Source organism: Aethalodelphis obliquidens, unplaced genomic scaffold (assembly GCF_003676395.1).
Source record: "Aethalodelphis obliquidens isolate GAN/ISIS:26980383/991018 unplaced genomic scaffold, ASM367639v1 scaffold4, whole genome shotgun sequence".
Lineage (NCBI taxonomy): Eukaryota > Metazoa > Chordata > Mammalia > Artiodactyla > Delphinidae > Aethalodelphis > Aethalodelphis obliquidens.
The window spans coordinates 44,984,878-45,007,117 of NW_020837948.1; the positions used below are offsets into that span (position 1 = coordinate 44,984,878).

The window sequence follows — 22,240 nt, forward strand, 5'->3', positions numbered from 1 at the left end:
AGTCCATACCTAAGATACTATTGTGTATTTAAATTAGAAATCATTTTAATCATGCTTATATAAGAAATATTAATTGGGGAAGCATATTATAATTCAGAACACACAGAACCTGAGAGATACAACTTGCAGTTTTGGTAGCTTGAATAAAGTAAATATTCACTGCAATAAAATTTGCCATAATATTCTTCACCCCAGGTTATGCCTCAACCAAAAAGTGACCAGAGGTCAAGGACAGCTAAAACAGGATGCAACATTATATCCCCTCGCCCCAACTGGAAACAACTCCAGAGGACAAGCTCAGCTCCAAAACTCCCTCATAAACTCCACCTCAGGGACAACTGTCTGTGGATCAACTTCTCCCTCTGCTCATGATTGCCTTCCTCACTTCCTTATACGTGCTCTTCCCAATGAACTTTTGGCCCACAACTCTCAATCTCAGAGTCTATTTATAGGAAACTCAACCTACATCACTCAGCAACTCTGGTCTACTCTTCCATACTTCCTGTTATTTCACTGGACTTGTTCCCGATTTACTGCTTCTATTCTACCCAAATCTCAAAACCACATTTCCAGCCCCAGCTGGATTACTTTTATCTTTCTGACAGCGTAATACATCCATAATCTGGCCAACCAGTGTACTGAATCTCAAAAGGGATGATGTTTTTACAGATAATTTTGGTATTATAGGGAAAAAAGAAGAATCACAACAATAAAACTAACCTTAACTTGTATCCCTCTCTATGGTGATTAGGAGGAATCCAATGCTGACATGGTCAAACTCAAACACTTCACCCACAAGACAGGGTTTGGTCCCATGCATCAAAAGTAACCATAATTTAAAAGTGACTCTCCTATAATTTTGTAAATTACATACCACTCCTGAGGTAGGAAATATATCACTAATACTTCTGTCAGCTTCCCACGCTACAGTTATACGACCATATGTTCCTTTTAAGCGTTCAACGTTCAAGGTTACTAGGCTATCTTGCTCCATTTCCTCCACCTGTTTATATAATGAATTCTGAAAAATACACAGGAAGTCATAAGGGGTTATTTGAAATCATCTAGGCAGACTTTTAGGTCATGCTATTATGCATTTGCAAACTTCACAGTACCAAGCAACATGACATATTATGTTAAAAACAATATTTAAAAAACAGTAATATAGGATGACCATGATTTTTACTTTAAAACATGCGTGTCTGAATAAGTAAAAGACTAAGTTAAAGTAAATGAAAAGGTTAATTTTTATAGGATTTTTTTCCAGGTTCTATATTTTTCAAATTTTCTTCAATAAACATATTATTTTTATACTCAGAAAGCATACACATTTTTAAAAGGAGTATACATAGCATGTAAATAGCTTATACAACAGAAGTGTCACAGAGAGAGTCAGGAGAACAGAGAAATCTTCTTCCTCCCCTATGTTAAGCTCTGGCAATCCCTCTAGGTCTTTGTTTCCTGTTTGTAAAATAAGTGTTTGGTCTATGTGGTCCCCAAGGACCCATCCAAATGTAATGACATCATGAGAAGCAGTGAGCTCTTTCTGATCATTTACAAAAGTCTCTTATCCTTAAATTCATATCCTCTGAAACATTTCTATAGGCTGTGATGTTTCCATGGATGATGTTTCATTCTTAGCTCATGGTCTTTACAACTGTTTTTCCTGCCAGAACGATCCTTTTCCCTCATGTTAGAATCCCTTACTCTCTTCTTCTCACCTATACTTCTGAGCCTCTTTCCTTTGTTCCAAACTGATTTCTGCCTCTGTGTGACTATAACATTCTTTGTCCAAGGCCTGTAGACTTCTCTTGCCAGCCATTTAATGAATGCTTCCTCAAAATTAATACTCCAAAAACTCTCTTCTTACAATAACTTTTGTTTCTCCATAGGCAATACAGCAAGAACACAGAGTATAAAGATTTTTTAAAATATTTCCAGTAATATTGTTCTCGTCTTTTTACTTACTTTTACTTAATCTAAAAAAAAAGACTCCCCTATTAATTTCTTAAATAAAATTAAGAAATTTCATTTAAGCTTATGTAAACTTCCAGTTAGAATGCTAACTTGAGTAGATATCCAATCCTATAGCGTTTTACACAGCATTTTAACACATTGCTACAGATGTTACATAGTAGTAAAATCTTGCTCAAGGCAATCACACATTCCTACAGAAAATGCTTTGATTTTAAAATATGCATATAATTTGCTCACAAAAGACAATGCCTTTAAAAAAAGAAAGAAAGAAAATGCTTTTTAAAAAGAGAAGCCTCTCTCAGGCTTCATGCCATCTGTTAACAAGGATTAGTAAAATGAGGATTAATACAGCCAGAAGACATTCAAGAAATTCTCAACATCTAAAGTCCCATCTTGGAACCAGGCCGTCCAGACACGAGAGGCCTGTATTGAGGAATTTTCCTGAACGGATTGAAGAAACCTAGGATACTATATCTATTGGCAAGGATCAGGCCACGGTGACTTCGCGTCTCTAGAACAATTGTGAAACAGGCTTCATAAAGCACGATCTATGCTTAAATAGTTGAGGAACAGAATGTACTCCCCATCTGCAGCACAGCTTCTGGTGAGAAGATGAAGCTGAGCTGCAGAGCATTTGGGTTCTGCCCCAGGAGCCCCAGCTCTGCCCTCCATAGTTGTATGAGATCCTGAGAAGGCCCCGTGAGTCTTTCCTCCCCTGCATAATGACAGGCTCACAGGAAGCACCTACAGAGTGCCAGGCACTTGTCTGGTTCAGGGAAAGCTGCGAGGAAATCAGTATGCCAGCTCTCATAGTCTTTAATTCTAGTAAAAAAAGAAACTGGCAATAGACCAATCAGCCATTGTAAGTGCCAATAAGGAAGATTAAGGTGTAATAAAGAATGATGGTGGGAGTCACAATGTTCAGCAAGAAAAGGCCTTTCTGTAAGATGGCATTTCAGCAGAGAGGAAACAAAGTGAGGAAACAAGTCATGTGAATACCTGGTGGGGAAAGAAGTTGTCTGCTTTCTTTCTAACCCTACCCGCGCAGCTCACATCTTAGAGCTGCTCTGTCCTACACAGCAGCTCCTGGCCACATGTGGCTACTGAGCACTTGAAATGTGACTAGTCTTTCACTGTAAAAATGCATACTGGATTCGAAGACAAAATACGGGAAAAAAAGGATGTGAAATATTTCATAAGTAATTTTACATTGATAACATGTTGAAACAATAATATTTCAAATAGATTGGGTTAAATGAAATATAACATGAAAACTGACTTCATCTGTTTCTTTTTACTTTTTTAATAGGGCTTCTAGAAAACTCAGAATTACCCAGGGGCTCATATTATATTTCTATTGGGCAGAGGTGCCTCAGAGGAAGCTGACCTGCCTTTGGCTCCAGAGATGGGACAGAGCGGGTAACAGGGTGACCCTACGATCCTTGCAAGGAGTTGACTCAGGGTATTAGTAAGTCCAATCTTATCCCCCCGCAAACTGCTCCTCTTACAGTGGTTGTGTCTTGGTGAAAGGCACATTCCTGTTCCCCATAGCTCTATCATTTGCTGCTGAATTACTGCAATAGCCTCCTAGTCTATTTCTGTCCTTGCCCACTTACAATCTAGTCTCAATTCTATGAAGAGAATGTCCTTTAAAAGTGCAAGTTGGGGGCTTCCCTGGTGGCGCAGTGGTTGAGAGTCCGCCTGTCGATGCAGGGGACACGGGTTCGTGCCCCGATCCGGGAAGATCCCACATGCCACGGAGCGGCTGGGCCCGTGAGCCATGGCCGCTGAGCCTGCGCGTCCAGAGCCTGTGCTCCGCAACAGGAGAGGCCACAGCAGTGAGAGGCCCGCGAACCACAAAAAAAAAAAAAAAAAGTGCTAGTTGGATCAAATTTCTCTTTTACCCCAATCCTCCAAAAGCTCCCAGTTTCCCTCAGAGGCCAAATTCATGAAAACACTAAGGGGCCCATGCAGGTAAGAGTTAAGGTAGCAGGCCTGACCGCTATACTTCAAAAGGCCTATGGGGTTCCTTCTTGGCTGATGTCTGGGAACCTGGAATATCGGGAGGGTTCTCACCACCCACAGAACTGATAACCAGCTTCTTGTGCCTGAACTGTTTGTACACACAATGTGGTTGATACTAAACAGTCCGTTTCCTTCTGGGACTCTGGAATTTTGTTCTATGCCAGGTACAGGGTGCCTATGTGATCAGCCCCCAGTTAAAACCTTGAGCGCTGAGTCTCTAATAAGCTTCCTTGGTCAGCAACACTCACATGCGTTATCACAAGTCAACTTGACACTGGGGGGAATTTAAGTGTGTCCTGTGTGACTCCACTGGGAGAGAGGGCACCTGGTTCCCTCTGGAGTTCACCCATGAGCCTTTTCCCTTGGCTGATTGTGCTTTGTAACCTTTCACTCCAATAAATCAAAGACATGAGAAAGACTAAATGTTGATCCTGTGAGTCCTCCTAGCAAGTCATCACAACTGTGGGTGCTGGTGGGGACCCCGACACAGGGCTCTGGCCCTTCATCTCCCCTAGTAACTGGCTTCAGCCACAGTGGCCTTCTCGCTGCACCAGAGGAGCAAGGCTTCACGTCCGGGCCTCTGTCCTTGCTGATGGGTGCCCCTGCCTTGAATGTTCTCCCCTGAGATATGCACAAAACTCCCTCCCTCATCTCCTCCAGGCCTTTGCCCTATGTCACTTGCTCAGCGCAGCCCTCCCTGATTTTTTTGATTTCCCAGCACACAACCTCCACCTCCTCCCTCACTCACCATCTGCCTTCCCTGTCTGTTTCTCCATGGCACTTATTAACATCAGCTATGGTACAGATGTTTCTTTTGTCTTTGCTTATTGTCTGTCTCCCCTTGTCCACTCTAGAATTTAAGGACCAGGAGGATGGAGATTTTTACTGTTTTATTTTCTAACATATCTCTAGTATCTGAAACAGCATCTGGTACATGGAAGGTATTTATTAAATACCTGCTACATGAATGAATAAATGACTGAGTAAGTGGGCCTGTTACCCAGTTCCGGCCAATGAGACATAAGAAGAGGCTTTTGGGAAACCTCTCCCTTACACAGAGAGCCACATAAAGCATCTCTCTCTCTGCAAATGGACATGAACAAGAAAGCAGTAGCCCTAATGATAGCATCAGCTTTCAAACAACAAAGCAAAAGGTTAGCTTTTTGCTGGCAAAATACACAGATGCAAAGAATCTGAGCCATAGTGACACAGCAGAGTATCCAGTCAACCCCAAGCCCACCTTCTCTGTGGACACGCCCTAGGTGTTTTAAGTCAGTTTCAGTTCAGTTTTCCTTATCTGCAGAATATTTCAGAGAAAAACACAAGATACCTGCAGCTGTAACTCTAACTAAGAAATCGTGATACATTTTGCAAATAGGACTAAATGATGCAATATGAAGGTTTGTCCTTTTGCTCACTGGTAAAGCAATATGAAGTCTGGGTATGGAAGTCAAACTGGAATAACTGGATAGCTCTCTTTCCTCAGGAGAAAGCATCTCCATGTGTACAATGCACATACAGTTACAAACATCTTTCTCTCTCTTTCTCTTAATACACAGAAGTAACAAAGGCGTAAAAAGACAGTAATATATTTGTAGGTGATGTGCGTGACAAGACACAGTGTGTAGTGTGTATTTGGAATCTGCTTCACCATTACCCTCTGGAAACAAGGATAAGAGCAGAGCCAAACTCCTGGACCAAGGCCAACTGGTAACATTATAAATTCAATCTTAGGAAAGGAATCAGTACCAAAAAAAAGTTTAAGACAAGTTGACTCAAGGGTCCATTGTGCAAGTCTGTAAATTTCAATCATCAGTAGAATTCACCTTATAATGCAGAGTTCGGAATGAAGCAGGGAAAGGAAGAGAAGAGAGGCTTAAGACACTCACTGAGTGTTGATAGCAGCTAATAAATAAATACAATGAATAAATCATTTGACGTCAAAGTGTGGAATCTTTACCTGAGCAAATCCAACCACTCCATAGGCATCATCATTAGACAGAATAGTTATTTTTACATAACCATTAATACCAATCTCTGCTCCTCCTTTGGGATTTTTAAGCTGAACTCTGAAGTATTCATCTTCCTCTGGAACTGTATCATCAAGGATATTTACCGCTATTATAGCTTCTTTATCTCCAGGTTCAAATATCAATTCACCTGAACTAGCATAAGAAGTATATATAAAATAAGTCAACTACAACAAATTAAAGACATATAAATGGTAGATTAATCATAAAATTCTCATAATACTGATTACTATTAAAAGTTTGCAGAAATCACATTTCGTAAGTAAAATTTTAATCCAAAATGTTCATATATCACTAATTAACTTGGTAGAATAGATATTAGAAATATGGATAATAACTGAACTTCTGGCTTATTAATAGTTCTTGTATTTTGTATATGCTTCCATCACTAGATAAAGACTCAGAAGTTAGGTACCATATAAAATTATGGTGAGACAAAGACATTCAGCATAAAATGTTGAACCTACCTAGGAATGAAGTCAGACTGGCTCGAGACATAGGCCAGTTCATATGTGTGTGAGTGGATGGGTCCCACAAGAGCAATTAAATGCTTGCTTGAATTAAGGGACTTTACTGTAACAGAGGCTGCATCATGAGCAGATGGTGCTTCCAGAATAAAAGAGAATTGATTCAGCTCTGAATTCCAGCAGTAAAGAGCAGACACAGCTTGGCCAACAAGAAGTATGTGGACTAGAGGAAGGAAAGAAAAGGCAGCGAGAATGAAAAGTGAATGTCACCTCACCAGCTCCCCACAGCAAAACCCTCCCACCTCTCAAAGTTCCATTTTGATTGCTGCAGTAAATAAATATGATTCAATTTCTGAAATAACTAGATATAAATAATAATTTTTAAATACTGTGGAAGGTACAAGTCAGCCTGACAGTGTACCCACAATCCACTTGATAAAAAAAAAAAATCACTGGATGATAAAACCGAAATGAATTTTGAACTCTTTTGTATTCATCTTAATATTTATTTATTGGATAGCATGGTAGGATATTTTTAAAGTGAAAAAGACTTATAATCCCACCACTAAATGTTTCATTTTTATATTTTCCTTTCCAGTCACCATTCATATGAATTCATAATCGACACAGTCTAAATACAAAAAATCTTAATTAAAAAGCTTAATGCTATATTTATAGTATACATTTTATACATATATATAGCTTTATATTTTGCTATACAGCATTCAGATTTATAATTTTAATATACAGTTGATTTTTTAAATATATTTAATTATTCCCCTACATTGGACGTTTATTGTTGTATTCTATTTAACTTGTGAATATTAATTAGAGACAGCATTCATCATTTTATTTATTTCCACCTGATAAATTCTTAAAGGTGTCCAAAGGATATTAACAAATTTATGATCTTAGAGTATATTCTGCCAATGCTTTCTGAAATGTTAGTAGGAAAGCATATATTTATATATGCATATATTTATATCTGCAGAAATTAGGAGGGGAAGGGGGCTTACTACTCTGTGTATACCATTAAGCAATCTTCAGACTTAAAACTGGGAAGAAAAGTAGGAAATCATGGAGAAACGTACAAATTCCAGTACTTGGAAACACATTGGAATCTGAAGATATCAAATAAGTTTTACTGGGCATTAAAATAACATGTAGAACCAGAAACCATGAGACTCTTCTAAAATTTTAGCCAATAGGCTGAAATGGAAAATCCCATATCCTTACTCTTAAATATCAAAAACTATTGATAATGTTTACTTATGGTAATTAATTTAAGTACTATTTCAGTTTAGTAAATATTACATAATAAAGATCAAAAAAGATTGTTATTAATAAACTTTCATTTTAAAACTGATCAAACATTTTTCACCAAGTTTTATAAAGTTATATACATTCAGTAAAGAGCAAATTCCTCAGACGAATCACATCTCTCAAGTTTAAGTGATGCTATAGTCTAACCAAAATCATAAACTAAAGTGTTCTGAACATCACTGATTATTTATCTTAACCCTTAGAGATATACCCTATTCAATTCCTCGCAATCTGATCGGAATGACAAGGCAGCAAATAGATAATCAGACATTCAGAGCAGGACCTGTAGGGGCTCAAATCTACATATATGTATGCAGAGAGTACTTTCTCAGAAAACAGACATTCATATTTGTTCAAGATAATATGAGACAGGGAATTTATAAGGGGAAGAAAAAAACCTCCCTAAATCTCTATCTACTCTGGGGAACAGGATTTTTAACTAGTACTGATTACAGAATTCTCTTCCATACAGCACAACTATTTAAAAAAAAAAAAAGAAAAGAAAAGAAACAATATCCCAAAGGAAGGAAACTGGATAATATTATTTAAAAAGTGAGTGCAGACAAAGAAAAGTTCCATGACTAAAATGCAAGAGCAAGCATTCCTAACATTTAGAGATCTGGGAATATAAAAGGAACCAGTAAGAGACAGAGCAGCCAGAGAGGGCTGCATGAGAAGCAGTGTCCTCAGGAGAGTGCTGAGCTCCAGAGCACTGAGATGAAGGGAAGATTCTGACAAACGTTTGAGATACAATACACAGGGCATCACGGAAGGGGAGTTGGGGGAGGTGCGAGTTGAGCATCTGGTCTGGAAGTTAGGGCTCATATGGTCTACAGCATGCATAGACCACATGGGGAAGACAGTCTCTTTATCCCCAGGGGGCCTGGTCTTCTTAGGATGATCAAACAGGGATGAAGAGAGTGATGAATGAATACAAATAATCTCCAAAGGCCATGATTTCCAAAGGTAATCGTTTTGAGGAAACTGAGAGTGCTCAGGGACTAGGGAGGGAGGGGTGAATTTTTCCAGCAGCATACAGAGCTTTGAGGATTAAATGAGATAAAGTAAAGGACTAGAATAGGACCTTGGACATAATAAACATTCAGCATGTGTTAGCTATAGATTTCTACCTTTCCTGACTCCTTTATCATATATTCTCTTTAAAAAGTGGAATTCAGCAAAACTTGGTTCAAGGCCCCCTTCTCTCATACATACTACACAGTCTCTTTCTAGACAATTTCACCTCTGTCTGTAGTAAAATGACCCTCTGTACGTATAAAATGTGTAGCTGTGGTCTAGGCTTCTCTTCTAAGCTCCAACCAGTAACACTTATTGGTACCTAAATATCAAGACTCAAAGGCATTTCAAATTACCCCAACAAAACTCATTATCTCTGCCCCCAAAAGCCTGGTTTCCTCCCCGTGATCACCATAATAGTTAAGGGACTACCACTCATCCATTAGTTGTAGAAATTAGGGCTCATCCTTGATATTCACTCTTACCTACCCCCATATGCAATCTATCATCAACTCCCAGGATTTTACTTGAGAGACAGCTTCTGAATTAATCTACTTCTCTGATTTTGCACCTGTATCACCTACCACTTTCCAAGCTCCAGCATTCGAGATCTTCAGTCTGAATTGTGCTAAGAGCCTCCAGCTTGTCTACAGACATTTTCTCTTACCAGCCTCTAAGCTTTTCTCCTATTGGCAGTCAACATTCCTTTTTTTTTTTTTTCTTTGCGGTACGCGGGCCTCTCACTGTTGTGGCCTCTCCCGTTGCGGAGCACAGGCTCCGGACGCGCAGGCTCAGCGGCCATGGCTCACGGGCCCAGCCGCTCCGCGGCATGTGGGATCTTCCCGGACTGGGGCACGAACCCGTGTCCCCTGCATTGGCAGGCAGACTCTCAACCACTGTGCCACCAGGGAAGCCCTACATTCCATTTTTAAAACACACACACACACACACACACACACATATAAACACTCACTCACTCTCACACACAATATCTGTTTCTGTGTCTGTCTCCCTCTCTCTTTCTCTCTCTGAACCCTTCTATTTTCCATCTCCTCATTATGTTCTCATAAAAGGCACCCTAATACTTACAGGATAAAGATAATAGCCCTTTAAGTCCCTATCTGGCCTATCTGATTACATCTTCAGTTATACCCTGGACCACTCTCCCCTCACTGCCACACTGGCCTCTTCCTGGTCCTTTGCCACACTCTGACCTCTTTACCCCTGCAGCTCCTTGTGCCTAGAGGCTGCCTCATGCTCAAGTCTTTGCCTCATTAACTCCTACTCATCCTATAGTCCACAATTAAATGTTTCCTCCTTAAGAAAGCTTTCTGGGCATCCCTCAGACCAGGTCATTCATCTCCGCTCCATTTCGTGTTATGCAAGTACTTTATTCTTTCATAGTAGTTATCTGTTTGTACCTAAAAACTTACTTGTGTGATTATATATAATGGCCTTCTTCCCTATTAGATGTTAAACTTCTTCAGGGCAAGGGCTATACCTGATTTTGCTTACCCTTTTTTCCTTGGGGTCTACCACTGTGCTGGGCACATAACTGGCACTAAGAAATATCTATTAAATAATGAAGGAGAAAAGGGAGAAGGGGAAGCTAGGTTTATATGTCTTGGCAGTCTCTGTCATATTCATTCTTCCTCTGCCATTTAAAGAATTCAGTCACTACCCAATAATCTCTGTCAAGCCATTAACCAGAATAAATATGTAAGCCTCACAGTCACGGCTCTAATCTAATACATTTAATAAAATATTTGACACATTCAAAATAAGAAAGTCCTTGAATATTATTTAATGCATAATTTCAGCTTTCAGGGGATCTATAATAAGCCATTCTAAATAATTACCTACAATCTTTTCATATTTCTACATCCTCAAGTCACAGAAACAAAAGAAATAAAGGGAACAAGCCTTTGGCAGAATTTTTCACAAATTCTTTTAGAAAGAGTGCCTATTCTATTTTTTTAAGCCTTTAAAGAGAATTCTATAACTTCAATTAATGGCCCATTCAGGCAGCACTCTTCATCCTTAAAAACATTCATTAAGCAACTATTTTGAATCATAATAAGTGACTCAAGTAGATATAGTTAGTCCACTTGAAAACCTGAGGTATAAGGAAAGCAAAAATGATAAAGGCATAAAATTAAAGGACAAGTAAACAAAAGCTAAACAAATACATGATGAAGGATACATAATTTATTCAGTAAATCAATTGTTGAGTGAATGATAAGAAAGTCACAGAGTTGGAAATCACAGGGTAACATCACAGGTTTATATGGCCTGTCAGAGGCTAACAATGTAAAGGGAAGTTATTTAAGAAGAGGATGAGCAGAGAAGAGCAGAGACAGACACAGGACTGTCAGCAGAGTAAACCTGGGGTGGAGGCTGGAAAATGATGTAAGAGTCCAGAGCGAGGGGAGCACGTGGCATGAACATCTGGGAGGACGCAGGGCTAAGGAGGGGGGAGTAGGACACATGGAAGCAAAGTACAATGAGATAAACAATCTACTATGAAAAATGAGGTAAATAACCTCTGAGTCCTGGTCAGCAGTTGAGATGACTGAAGGTGACTAAAGTATATAACACCTGATAGAGAAAGCAGCAGTGCGGCACCTGAGAGAAAAACCCAAGAATAGATTCCTGTATTTGTGCGAAATCCTCTACTCTTCTCAACAGCACTCCCTCTGTAGATTTTTAACTTTTGTGAATTGAACTACCCCCATGCATCAACATGTCCTCTTACTAATGTCCTCCTGATTTCAGTCCCTCACCTCTAACCACACACAAAGCCTTCTCCATTGTTCTTGCCCAGACAGCTGCAAACTGCACCCAGCATCTACACACTGCAAACTGCACCCAGTTCTACACACTAAAGCTAGGTGGAGTTGAAAAACACGCCTTGGATCATCACCTGCCTTTGAAATGCCTTCAAGGATTTCTCTACCTCAGTAATGCTCAGAGTGAGTCCAAGGACCTTTAAGAGTCCTTGAGACCCTCCAAGAGGTTCTGTGAGGTCAAAACTGTTTCCCTAATAATACTAAGATGCTGTTTGTCTACTTCACTCTCCTTCTCTCATGAGTGCACAGTGGGATCTTCCAGAGGCCAGATGACTATTATTGAAAAAGGCTGAATTACAGATGCAAACATGAGAATCAAACTATTAAACCAGACATTAAGAGATCTGCAAAAACAAAAAAGCAATGAAAACTCTTCTTACAAAAGGTTTTGTTTTTAAAATTAAAACGTATGAGGGCTTCCCTGGTGGCGCAGAGGTTAAGAATCTGCCTGCCAATGCAGGGAACACGGGGTCGAGCCCTGATCCGGGAAGATCCCACATGCCGTGGAGCCACTTTGCCCGTGCGCCACAACTACCGAGCCTGCGCTCTAGAGCCCACGAGCCACAACTACTAAAGCCCGCACGCCTAGAACCCGTGCCCCACAACAAGAGAAGCCACCGCAATGAGAAGCCTGCACATCGCAACGAAGAGTAGCCCCCACTCACCGCAACTAGAGAAAGCCCGTGCACAGCAACAAAGACCCAACGCAACCAAAAATAAATAAATAAAAAAAATTTTTTAAATGCCCTTACCTATTCCTGAGGCTGGTGTGAAGAAGTGGATCTTATTAACAGTAGCAAATTCCAGGGATTGAAAATATCTGAAAGAAGACTGTCCTCCCTCCCAGATGAAAATTTCAATTGAATTCTGATCTCCTACAATAACAGAATAAAAGGCAAATCTGAAGGCAAAAGTTACAGAAAAAAATGACAAAATTACACAATAAAACTATAATAAAAATATTAAACTTAATTAAAGAAACAAATTTAGGACATTTCTCAGAATTCATTCAATTAAACAAAAATACAATTTAGTTGGAAACACTTTAAAAGTCTTCTTGCATTTACCACATGAAGTATATATTGATACATGGTTTAACCATTAATCATGATCTGATATCAAAAAAAGAATAGTAACAAATGTTTTATTTTTCAGGAATGTTGAAATTTTACCTATGAAAGTCCTACTAAGCAGAAAAAAGCATATTTGTATTCAGAGAACATTTTTAAATGGTCTTATTGAATGTTGCTTGGCACTATTTATTACCACTGCAGATTATCCATGGCATCCCAAGTACAGCCATATAAAAAGTTACCCGTTTGTACCTTGGGTGTAAAATCTTCATAATTCTTTCTACTTTACCCACCCATCCCCAATTTTATTTTAATATCTTTAAAGTAGTGGTTTAGAACACCCACAGGTTATGGACATAACACTTAAAATGTTTTTCTTTTTTCCCAAAATCCGTCTGTTAGCTGACAATCAATACTTAGATCCATCAAGAAACACACTATGCATTAGCTAAAAAATTATTACAAGAGCATTTTCATATGAACATAAAATGAATGGAAGATAATTTCGATAACAGCTATGTATGCATTGCAAACACTAAATCGTCTTACCTGGAAAAACAGTTTTGGCAAAAATTAAGTAAATATCATCGCCTGAAGTCAAGGCTTCAACTTGTGTTGTTCCACTGATGGGAACTTCTTGAAAGTTAATAAACTCATTTCCAGACCACCTGAGTAAAAGGGAGTTTGACCTGACATTAGCCTGGGAAATGGCTAAGAACATAGCACCTCCTCTGGTGAATGAGGCCATGCTCAGCACACCTCGGACACGGAGTGTCTGATGCAACACAAAGCTTCCTCCATTCCATCTGAAGACCTGCAGGGAATGTTCAGACACAAAACACTCATGACTAGGAATTCAGCACTTGTGAGAATTTAGCCAATATCACATGTTTACTCTCCTAGACCCCTTAACTTAGTTAGGAAGATACTTTCATAAATGAGAAAATATCAAAACTGATCCTCTCTCATTGCTCTCTCCCTCTTTTTATCTGTGTGTGTATGTGTGTGTGCCTGAGTACACACACAGAGAATGAAAGAGAAGTTATTTGAAAATAAATCAATTTCAAATATGCATCTGGGCAGGGGTGGGTGACAGCAAGAGAAGGGGAAGCCAAAAATAGGAGAAAATTTATTTAAATATGAAAAATTCAGAGTGAGATAAACTTTCTAATGCTGTATTATCATTACCCACTGCTCAAGCAATAGAATATAAAGAAAAACATCTAAACTTTTTAGTCCTGAAGGTGGCACTGCATACAAGGTTTCAGGTGAGTGTTCATGTATTTTAAACTGAAAGAAAACCCTGAATCTACCTGATTTCTTACGCCATCCGGTCAATTTCACAAAGAATTATATTTATTCAGTAAAAACTGGGAATCTTATATAAGCCAAGCATTATGCAAGAAGTAAGGGACAGAATCACTTCTTCCTTTATGGATCTTATTAACTACTAGGGAAAGGCAAACAATAAATGCATCAATCATTAAATAAATGTATGACTACTAAACTGAGACAAGTACTCAACAATTAGGAAGGTATGATAGAGAATTATGAATGTCCTAAGAAATAAAATTAGAAAGAATGACATGACAAAGTTTCTAATGCAGAAAAAGTTTGTCATAACCTGAATGAAGACTGGTGCAGCTAGAATGCAGTTGACAGCACTGGGGGAATGAAGATAATACTGGAGAGGTACCTTTTGTTAAGGTGCCCATATAATTTAACACAGGGATGCTTTAGAGAGTGAAAGAGACAGTCTTAATCATTGTAGGACAACAGGCACAACCCAGCACTGTGGTGAGCAAATAAGGACATATGGTTACCTTATTTACAGTCCATATTAAATAATTTAGAAGTTATTCCAAACATAATTGGAAATCATTGAATAATTTCAAAATGAGGAGCAACATGAATTAATATTTTTAAAAGACTACTCCAGCTACTTGAAACATGGATCTGAGGAGATCAGAGAATTTTGGAGACCAGCTAGGAGACTATTCTACTAGCACGGTGAGAAGTGATGGGGACCTAGATTAGGGAAGAAGAAGCAGAGATGGAAAGAAACATCTGTACTCAAAATAGTATCAGGAGATATAATCAAAAACACTTAATAATAAATTAGATGGGAATGAATAATCAGCAGAAATCAAGAAAGTTATGGACTTCCCTGGTGGCACAGTGGTTAAGAATCCTCCTGCCAATACAGGGGACATGGGTTCGATCCCTAGTCCGGGAAGATCCCACATGCCGTGGAGCAACTAAGCCCGTGTGCCGCAACTACTGAGCCTGTGCCCTAGACCCCACGAGCCACAACTACTGAGTGCGCGTGCTGCAACTACTGAAGCCTGCACGCCCATAGCCTGTGCTCCGCAACAAGAGAAGCCACTGCAATGAGAAGCCCGTGTACCACAACAAAGAGCAGCCCCGGCTCACCTCAACTAGAGAAAGCCCGCGCGCAGCAACAAAGACCCAACGCAGCCAAACATAAATAAATAAATATTTTTTAAAAAAGATACAACCCAGCACTCTATCTCAAGCAACTGCATTTATGAGGTTACTATTTCCCGAGATGAAAGCAAACACTTGAAACAAGTTTCATAGAGAAAATCTACAGTTTAATTTGAGATATGTTAAATCTTAGATACCTAGAACATATTTATGTGTACATGCCAACAGGCAGTTAGACACAAAATCTAGAGTACACAGGAAAGGCTACTGATAAATTTGGAAGACAGCCTATAGTTGATATTTAAAGCCATAGGACTGATAAAAGTACTCAGAGTGAGTGAAGAGAAAGAAAAAAGAAATGTGAACCAAAACTGAACCTGAAAAACTTCAAGAGATCTAAGTTCAGAAAAGGGAGAAGGAAGTGGCATTGGAGACTGAGAAGGAGACACAGAAAGAAAGAATGAAAATCTGTGTGGTAGTTCAAAAGTCAAGAGAAGAGATGGTTTAAATTTGAGGATGAGGTGACTGTCAAGTGCAGATGGGAAGCAATGCAAAATAATGACAGAAAAAAACACCCACTGTATTTGCAACCCAGCTGTCACTGGTGACCATGAAGAAGTTTGCAAAGCAAGCAGAAAATTCTTTCAAGGTCTCAATATAGAGGGGATAAAAGAAATGAAGCAGGAAGAAAAGGGGGATAAGATCAGAAGAGAAATCACTTTTTAAGCTTGGAAATCCTGCATTTATGCTGACTGTAATAATCCTACAGAGAGAGAGAGATGCTAGTTACGGTGGCACTAGAGGGAATAACTGACCCTTACGAAGGCAAGAGGGGAGCCTATGCTAGGCGCCTGTCTTTTATAGAAGCAACACTTCTGCCATTGTAACAGGAGGCAGGAATAAGACTGGTTTTCAAGACAGTTTCTGAATTTGCTGTTGGGAAGATGAGTAATCTTTCTGGTAGCTTTCATTTTAACAAAGTCATGAGCTGAAAGTGAAGAGATGAGAAGCAGGTATGGGAATCTGAGGAGTGACGAAAATTATCAAATAAATATTATTAAGACACCGTGATATAGTTTACTAGAGAAATACGGGATTTCTGGAGTGACGTTATGTGTCCATCTGGCAATGTTAATCATGAATTTTTAGTGATACCATCTATCCAGTTGTGTGATTTTTCTCCAAATTTTCCAATGCAATTAAAATCTAATTAAATGTTCATGCTTATTATTATACTTGCTCTGGTTCTTGAAGACAATATAATATTCAAAACTCTATCATTTAAAAATTAGCTATGACTAATCAATATCTATATTCTTTTTACTATGTTACCATAATCAAATTATGGTTTTCTTTTATACTAAACCTACAGACTACATCTTTGATGTGTTTCAATTATGGCATTAAAAAAATTCATTTTAAAAGAATCAAACCTGAGTTAATTCAGAATAATCCCTTTGACTTGCAACAATTACATAATCTTGACTGTCTGAAGTAAAATATCTTACTTGAGAACTTTCTGAAATAGTGATTGTTTGTACCTGCAAGGAAGACAGAACAGTGAGAATAAAAAATTTAAAGGAAAATTTAACTAAGAAAAGCTCTGAATTACAGTTAATAGTCTGAGTAAATATTTGAAGTTCAAAACTTGAAAAATCATTCTGATCCCCAGGTATGCATATCCAGATGTCATTTCAAGAAAGACCAAAATATCCCTGGATTAAGACACCTTGCTAAAATGTGTATCAATTTGCCAAAAACCCCTTATCACATTAACATAGAACATACACTATCTTCTATTTAGCTCAATCTCAAGAATCTGATTTTTCTTTTAAATAAAGTAATCTACAAAAAAAAGTGAAGTGTTTTTTTTACCAGGAATAATTTGAATCCAGATGTGAATGTATACACACTGTTAACAGAAGGCTTTTCTTCATTTCTTTCTTCATGAGTAATCACAATATAGGGGGAAAGACCCATATTAAAGGCCTCACAAGTTTTAGGATTTTCTATATGTAAATCCTAGGAAACAAGGAATAACAGTAATTCACGGGGCATCCAAAATCTATATGTACATTATAGTTTGTGTACCATAAAATAAGTGATGTTTACCTCAAGTGGAACAAAAATCCCTTGCCATCGGTAAACAGTAGAAGACAATTTTCTTAACATTATACCATATACTGAATCTTCCAAAGTAAAGAAACACCAGCCAGAAGCCGATGCATCCAAAAAACTTTGAAATATAGAAAACTTAACATCCATTCCCCCTGAAAAACATAAATCGTGATTTGCTTCTGTAAAATCCTCTCCAAACTTTATTCTGTTTATTGTTTAAATAGTGAAACTAGTGAGTTTGTTACTAGAAGTGAAAATGCTTCCATGGTAAGTGTATGTGTATGAGAAAGACAGAGAAGAGACAAACTAGAGAACATCAAAATAGATAGTAACTAAAAATATCAATACCCAAAGACAAGAAAAATTGTTAACACTGTGCTCTAAACCCACAAAGACTTTTCCAGGGTATATTTATAAATAAATACTGAATTTATACTTTAAAAGGAAATATGTTCAGTATGATTTTTATCAGCTTTCATAAAGATGATGAAAATATAACAGAGAAATTTAGAAATAATAAACACCTTTTATGGAAACATGCTAAATGATAGGTTTTTAAAACTTACACTATTAATTTGAAGCTATCCCCATCCAATGATTTCTAACTTTACATGTTGTATATTTTAAGAATGCCAAAACAGATTCACCTACTACAAGTAGCTATCAAGTTTTATCAGCCTGCTATAACAGGTACATGTCCTAAAATTCTGTGCTACAACTAAACAAAGACAGAAACAAAAAATTCCTGCTTAGTGAAGAATACCTTTAAAACACCTTGTGGGTCCTATTATCATGACAGTTTCCCATAGAAAGTTAGTTCTTTTTAAACTTTAGTTAATGGTGTGAACATGATGCACCAAGAACAAATGTCAAAGTTGAAACCTAGGCTCCTTGTAAATTATTGATCATTTTTAGATTACCAGTTGATGAAGTCATAATGTCAGTGTCTTTTATGTACTATCCATTGATGATATCCTTTCCTAGAAATCCAATATTTTAGATTCCTGCTTTGCCACCTTTTAAAGGCACACTACAGCTTTTGCATTAAGAGTCTGAATGTTTTGCACTGAAGTCGACCACATGGTCAAATCCTGCCCTACCGTAATTCCAGAAGATGGTGAATGAAGAATAAACAATGCTTGCTGACATTTAAGAACCTCCAACACATACTCCCACAAGCACGTCCACAAAACACACGCAGAGCCCAAACTATAATGAGATAACTCTGAATTAGAAAACATAATCTTTCTTTTTTAGATCCCATCTCTTCCTGGCTTCCAGGCCATTGTCCCACTATTAATTATCCCTTCTCTTCTAAATATTCAGTCCTTCTCTACTTACCAGGCCTTTTCCATCAGCATTTACACATGCTTAGGTCTCTTCAAATTACACAAATAAACAAAAACCCTGACTCCTACACCCCATCACTACTCTTACTAGATCCTACCCTTCTCAGCCAAACTTCTTGAACTAGTTGTACATATTTGAGGCCTGCATTCTCTCACTTCCACTCAAAATGTTATTCGGTCCACATCCCTCTATACAAATAGCTCTTGTGATTTTATGTCTTCTACATTGCTGATGACAATGAGTATTTTTTCAGTTCTCATCTTACTGGACTTCTCACCAGCAACTGACACGATTTACCACTCCTTTCTTTTTAAAACGCTCTTTCACTGCTGCCTGCAATCCTGCATTCCCCTGGGTTTCTCACCAGGTCTCTGAAGTCCCCTTCTCCTCTCCCTGGTCATTCAATTTGACTCAGTCTGAGTCCTCTTCCCTCTCTATCTTCATCCTCGCTTTCCAGGTTTTTACGTCAACTTCCATGACTTTAAAAACAATATGCCTGCTAAAGGCTCCCAAATTTATCTCTCCAGCAGAGATCTTCTTTTGAGTCTAGAGAAATATCTTCTAAAAAGTTAACTCAAATTCAAATATTTTACTCCCCTCACCAAAGTAACACCTTGTTTCCATTAGGCACTCCCTTTCTTACTGAACGGCATGAATCTCCATCCAACTGCAGAAACTAGAAACATAAGAGTCATCTCAGGTACCTTCTTCACATCCAGTCCATCACCCAGTCCAAGCTACCATCATCTGTTGCCCTTTTGTTTGTCTCCCTTCATCCTCTAATTTCTCCTGTGCCAATCCATTCTTTACCTGGCACCAAGAATGATACCTTCAAAGTGCAAATGTGATCAGACCACCCCACATCTATACATGGGAACCCTCCCTCATGCCTAGACCACTCAGAGACTTTCCATAACCCTAAGATAAAGACTAATGTACGTGATATATTCTTCAAGTTCTTGAATGATCTAGTCTTATCTAGCTCTCCAAACTCAGCACTCCCCCTTATTTCTAAACCCAGTGCCCACTCTTCAGTTCTTCACTTATATGCTCTAGACTTCTGCCTTGATAGCTTCCCGCTTTCTCTTCTATGTTCCTCCAACTCAAGTCTTTGCATAATCCCTACTCATTATTAAGTCTTAGTTCAAACAATGATTCCCCTCGGAGGCATTCCTTGATGTTCTCACAACACTTAGAACTTCACCTTTAAAACATTTATTATACTCAAACTACACATTGATTTTTACTTATTTATTTCTGTCTCCCCCTAAATTCTAAGTTCCATGAGTTCAGTACCATGCCTGTCACAGGACAGGCATTCAATAAATATCTGTGAATGCAGTAAAAGAATTAGATATCTGTTCTCCATTTTCAACAGATCTGTAAGATACAATTCATGGGGGAAAATGTAAATCTTATGCATGCAATCTTTCTTGGTTATAGAATTTTGTTTTTATAAGAAACTAAACGTACTCATGCCAAAGGCTGTTTCAGAAACTGTCTCCCACTCCACACTCACAGCTAAATCAATGCCATTAGTACGTGACACATTTAAATATACAGTCCTGTTGGCTTCTTCAGTGTCTATAGAGGTGGCTCTAAAAGAAACAAACAGTTGCAGAAAGCAGAAAAAGCATGTAATTTCTACACGTTAAATACCTACATCACATTGCTAGTATATATTTAATACACTTTTAAATTTACGCAAGTCAAGGTGACATCCATCCACAAATTTTATACAGGAGAAAGGCTAGACTCTAGAGCTCAAAATTATTCATTTATGAAGACATTTAAAAAGCACTATTATCTGATACTTATGACAGTAAGAAAATACTGAGGGTCAGTAACTTCAGTAACTTTACCCTACATATTCTAAAATAAATAAAGCTTTGTCATTCTTAAGTTTCTTCTCACATAAACTAAAAACATTTTACAGAGAAAAAATGAATCAGGAAATTCTTGACATATTAATAAAACTAGATCTATTAGAATATTTCTAAGACAAAAAAAAAACAAATATTTGTCAATTTCCAGAAGGAATTTTTTAACTAAAATCATGTTAATATATGTTTGAAGAGTCATTCATTTGGTTTGAGCAGCTAAATATAAGTTAAACTATTTCTTGCTTTTTATTATTACTGAAAACACAAAATAGTGCTTTTACCTGAAAGTGTGGATTCTGAGAAAATAAGAATTCTAATGACACCATTGCACAGCACATGATTAGGTTTTTGATGCTCCCTGTTATGAGAGGGCATATGGCCTCTCTCGATCTATCTGCTAGAGCTCATTTTAAAAGTCCCCATTACGAGAGTCAGAGATCAGTTTTCTTCTGCATTTTCTTTACGTCAAAAGTTACTTCCTACTTAGCTTCAGAAGTGACAATTTCCTTACGAATAAATTATACCTATTTGCAACTGCAGAGATACTGAATAGCCCCAAAGGGGCCTGGTTTTGCAAAACTGTTATCAGGGTTTGAACATGGGCCCCTAGTCTAGCACCTCCAGTCGGATTAAACAAGGTACAGACAAAATGCTCATCCATCTCTGGTTCCGTGTCCAATATGGCTGATATGTGTAGGGCCTGAAAACACAATCAAAAGATAAAGTTACTAGAATTCAGCAACACACATACAGAGTAATTTGCTAAACATTTATGACAACAAAATAGTATTTTTGGAAAACAGTACCTCTTTTTTACTTTAATACTGATCCTCATAAAGTAATAGTTACAACTGTTTCAAGTTACAACTTTCAAGATTATCAACACTGTGACACAGTCTAACTGAAATGTCTAAAAATAAAATCTATGGCATTTGAAAACATCACTGAGATTAAAAAATTAAATTAGGTCTTCATTTTTGCTACTTCTTTATCCTGCCCTGGCTATGTAACTGCATTGTCTCTTTCTAGCCTAGAATTCACTCTTAAAAAGCAGTTATAGCCACAGCAGGCACAAATCAGAAACAACCCACATGTTTATCAACAGAAGAATGGATAAACAAACAGTGGTCTATTCAATGAAATGCTACTGAGCAATAAAAAAAGAACCAACTACTCATGTGTGCAACCAAAAATGATGTTGACCAAAAGAAGTCAGACATAAAAAGAATACATACTGTATGGTTCTATTTATAAGAAGTTCAAGAATTAGCAAATGAGTCTTCAGTGACAGAAACCAGAAAGCACTTTCCTCTGGGGAGGGTAAGAGACAAGAAGGAAACTTCTGTGTGATGGTTTGTTTAATGTTTAATATACTAATCCAAGTGGTTGTTACACTAGTGTATACATATTTTTAAAGTCACTGAGCCATACACTTAAGATTTTTATATTTTACTGTTTATACCTCAGAATAAAAACATGTGGAGAAAAAGATAATTATGTGGGTGAGAGAAAAATCGATTTAATCCAATTTGCTCTAAAATTTAATTTGCCTAATGAACTGAAAGGTCTTTAAACACACTTTGAAAAAAAGTCTTTTAAGAATAAAACACAATAGAAATATAATAAATTTAAAATATACAAAAAATTAAATGAAATAAAATGTAAAACTTTTTTAAAAAG

At 37.8% G+C, this 22,240-nt stretch overlaps 1 protein-coding gene across 1 annotated transcript in view; it reads right to left on the reverse strand.

Annotated features, from left to right (window-relative positions):
- ADGRV1 (adhesion G protein-coupled receptor V1) overlaps positions 1 to 22,240 on the reverse strand; it is a 543,050-nt gene that overhangs the window by 403,510 nt on the left and 117,300 nt on the right. The window contains exons 43-52 of the mRNA XM_027100633.1: positions 21,085 to 21,260; positions 20,151 to 20,275; positions 17,322 to 17,479; positions 17,085 to 17,231; positions 16,643 to 16,750; positions 13,311 to 13,575; positions 12,441 to 12,563; positions 6,500 to 6,722; positions 5,963 to 6,167; positions 875 to 1,021 (exon numbers count right to left, since the gene is read on the reverse strand). Coding sequence (XP_026956434.1) covers positions 875 to 1,021; positions 5,963 to 6,167; positions 6,500 to 6,722; positions 12,441 to 12,563; positions 13,311 to 13,575; positions 16,643 to 16,750; positions 17,085 to 17,231; positions 17,322 to 17,479; positions 20,151 to 20,275; positions 21,085 to 21,260 — 1,677 coding nt within the window. The remainder of the gene's footprint in view (positions 1 to 874; positions 1,022 to 5,962; positions 6,168 to 6,499; positions 6,723 to 12,440; positions 12,564 to 13,310; positions 13,576 to 16,642; positions 16,751 to 17,084; positions 17,232 to 17,321; positions 17,480 to 20,150; positions 20,276 to 21,084; positions 21,261 to 22,240) is intronic.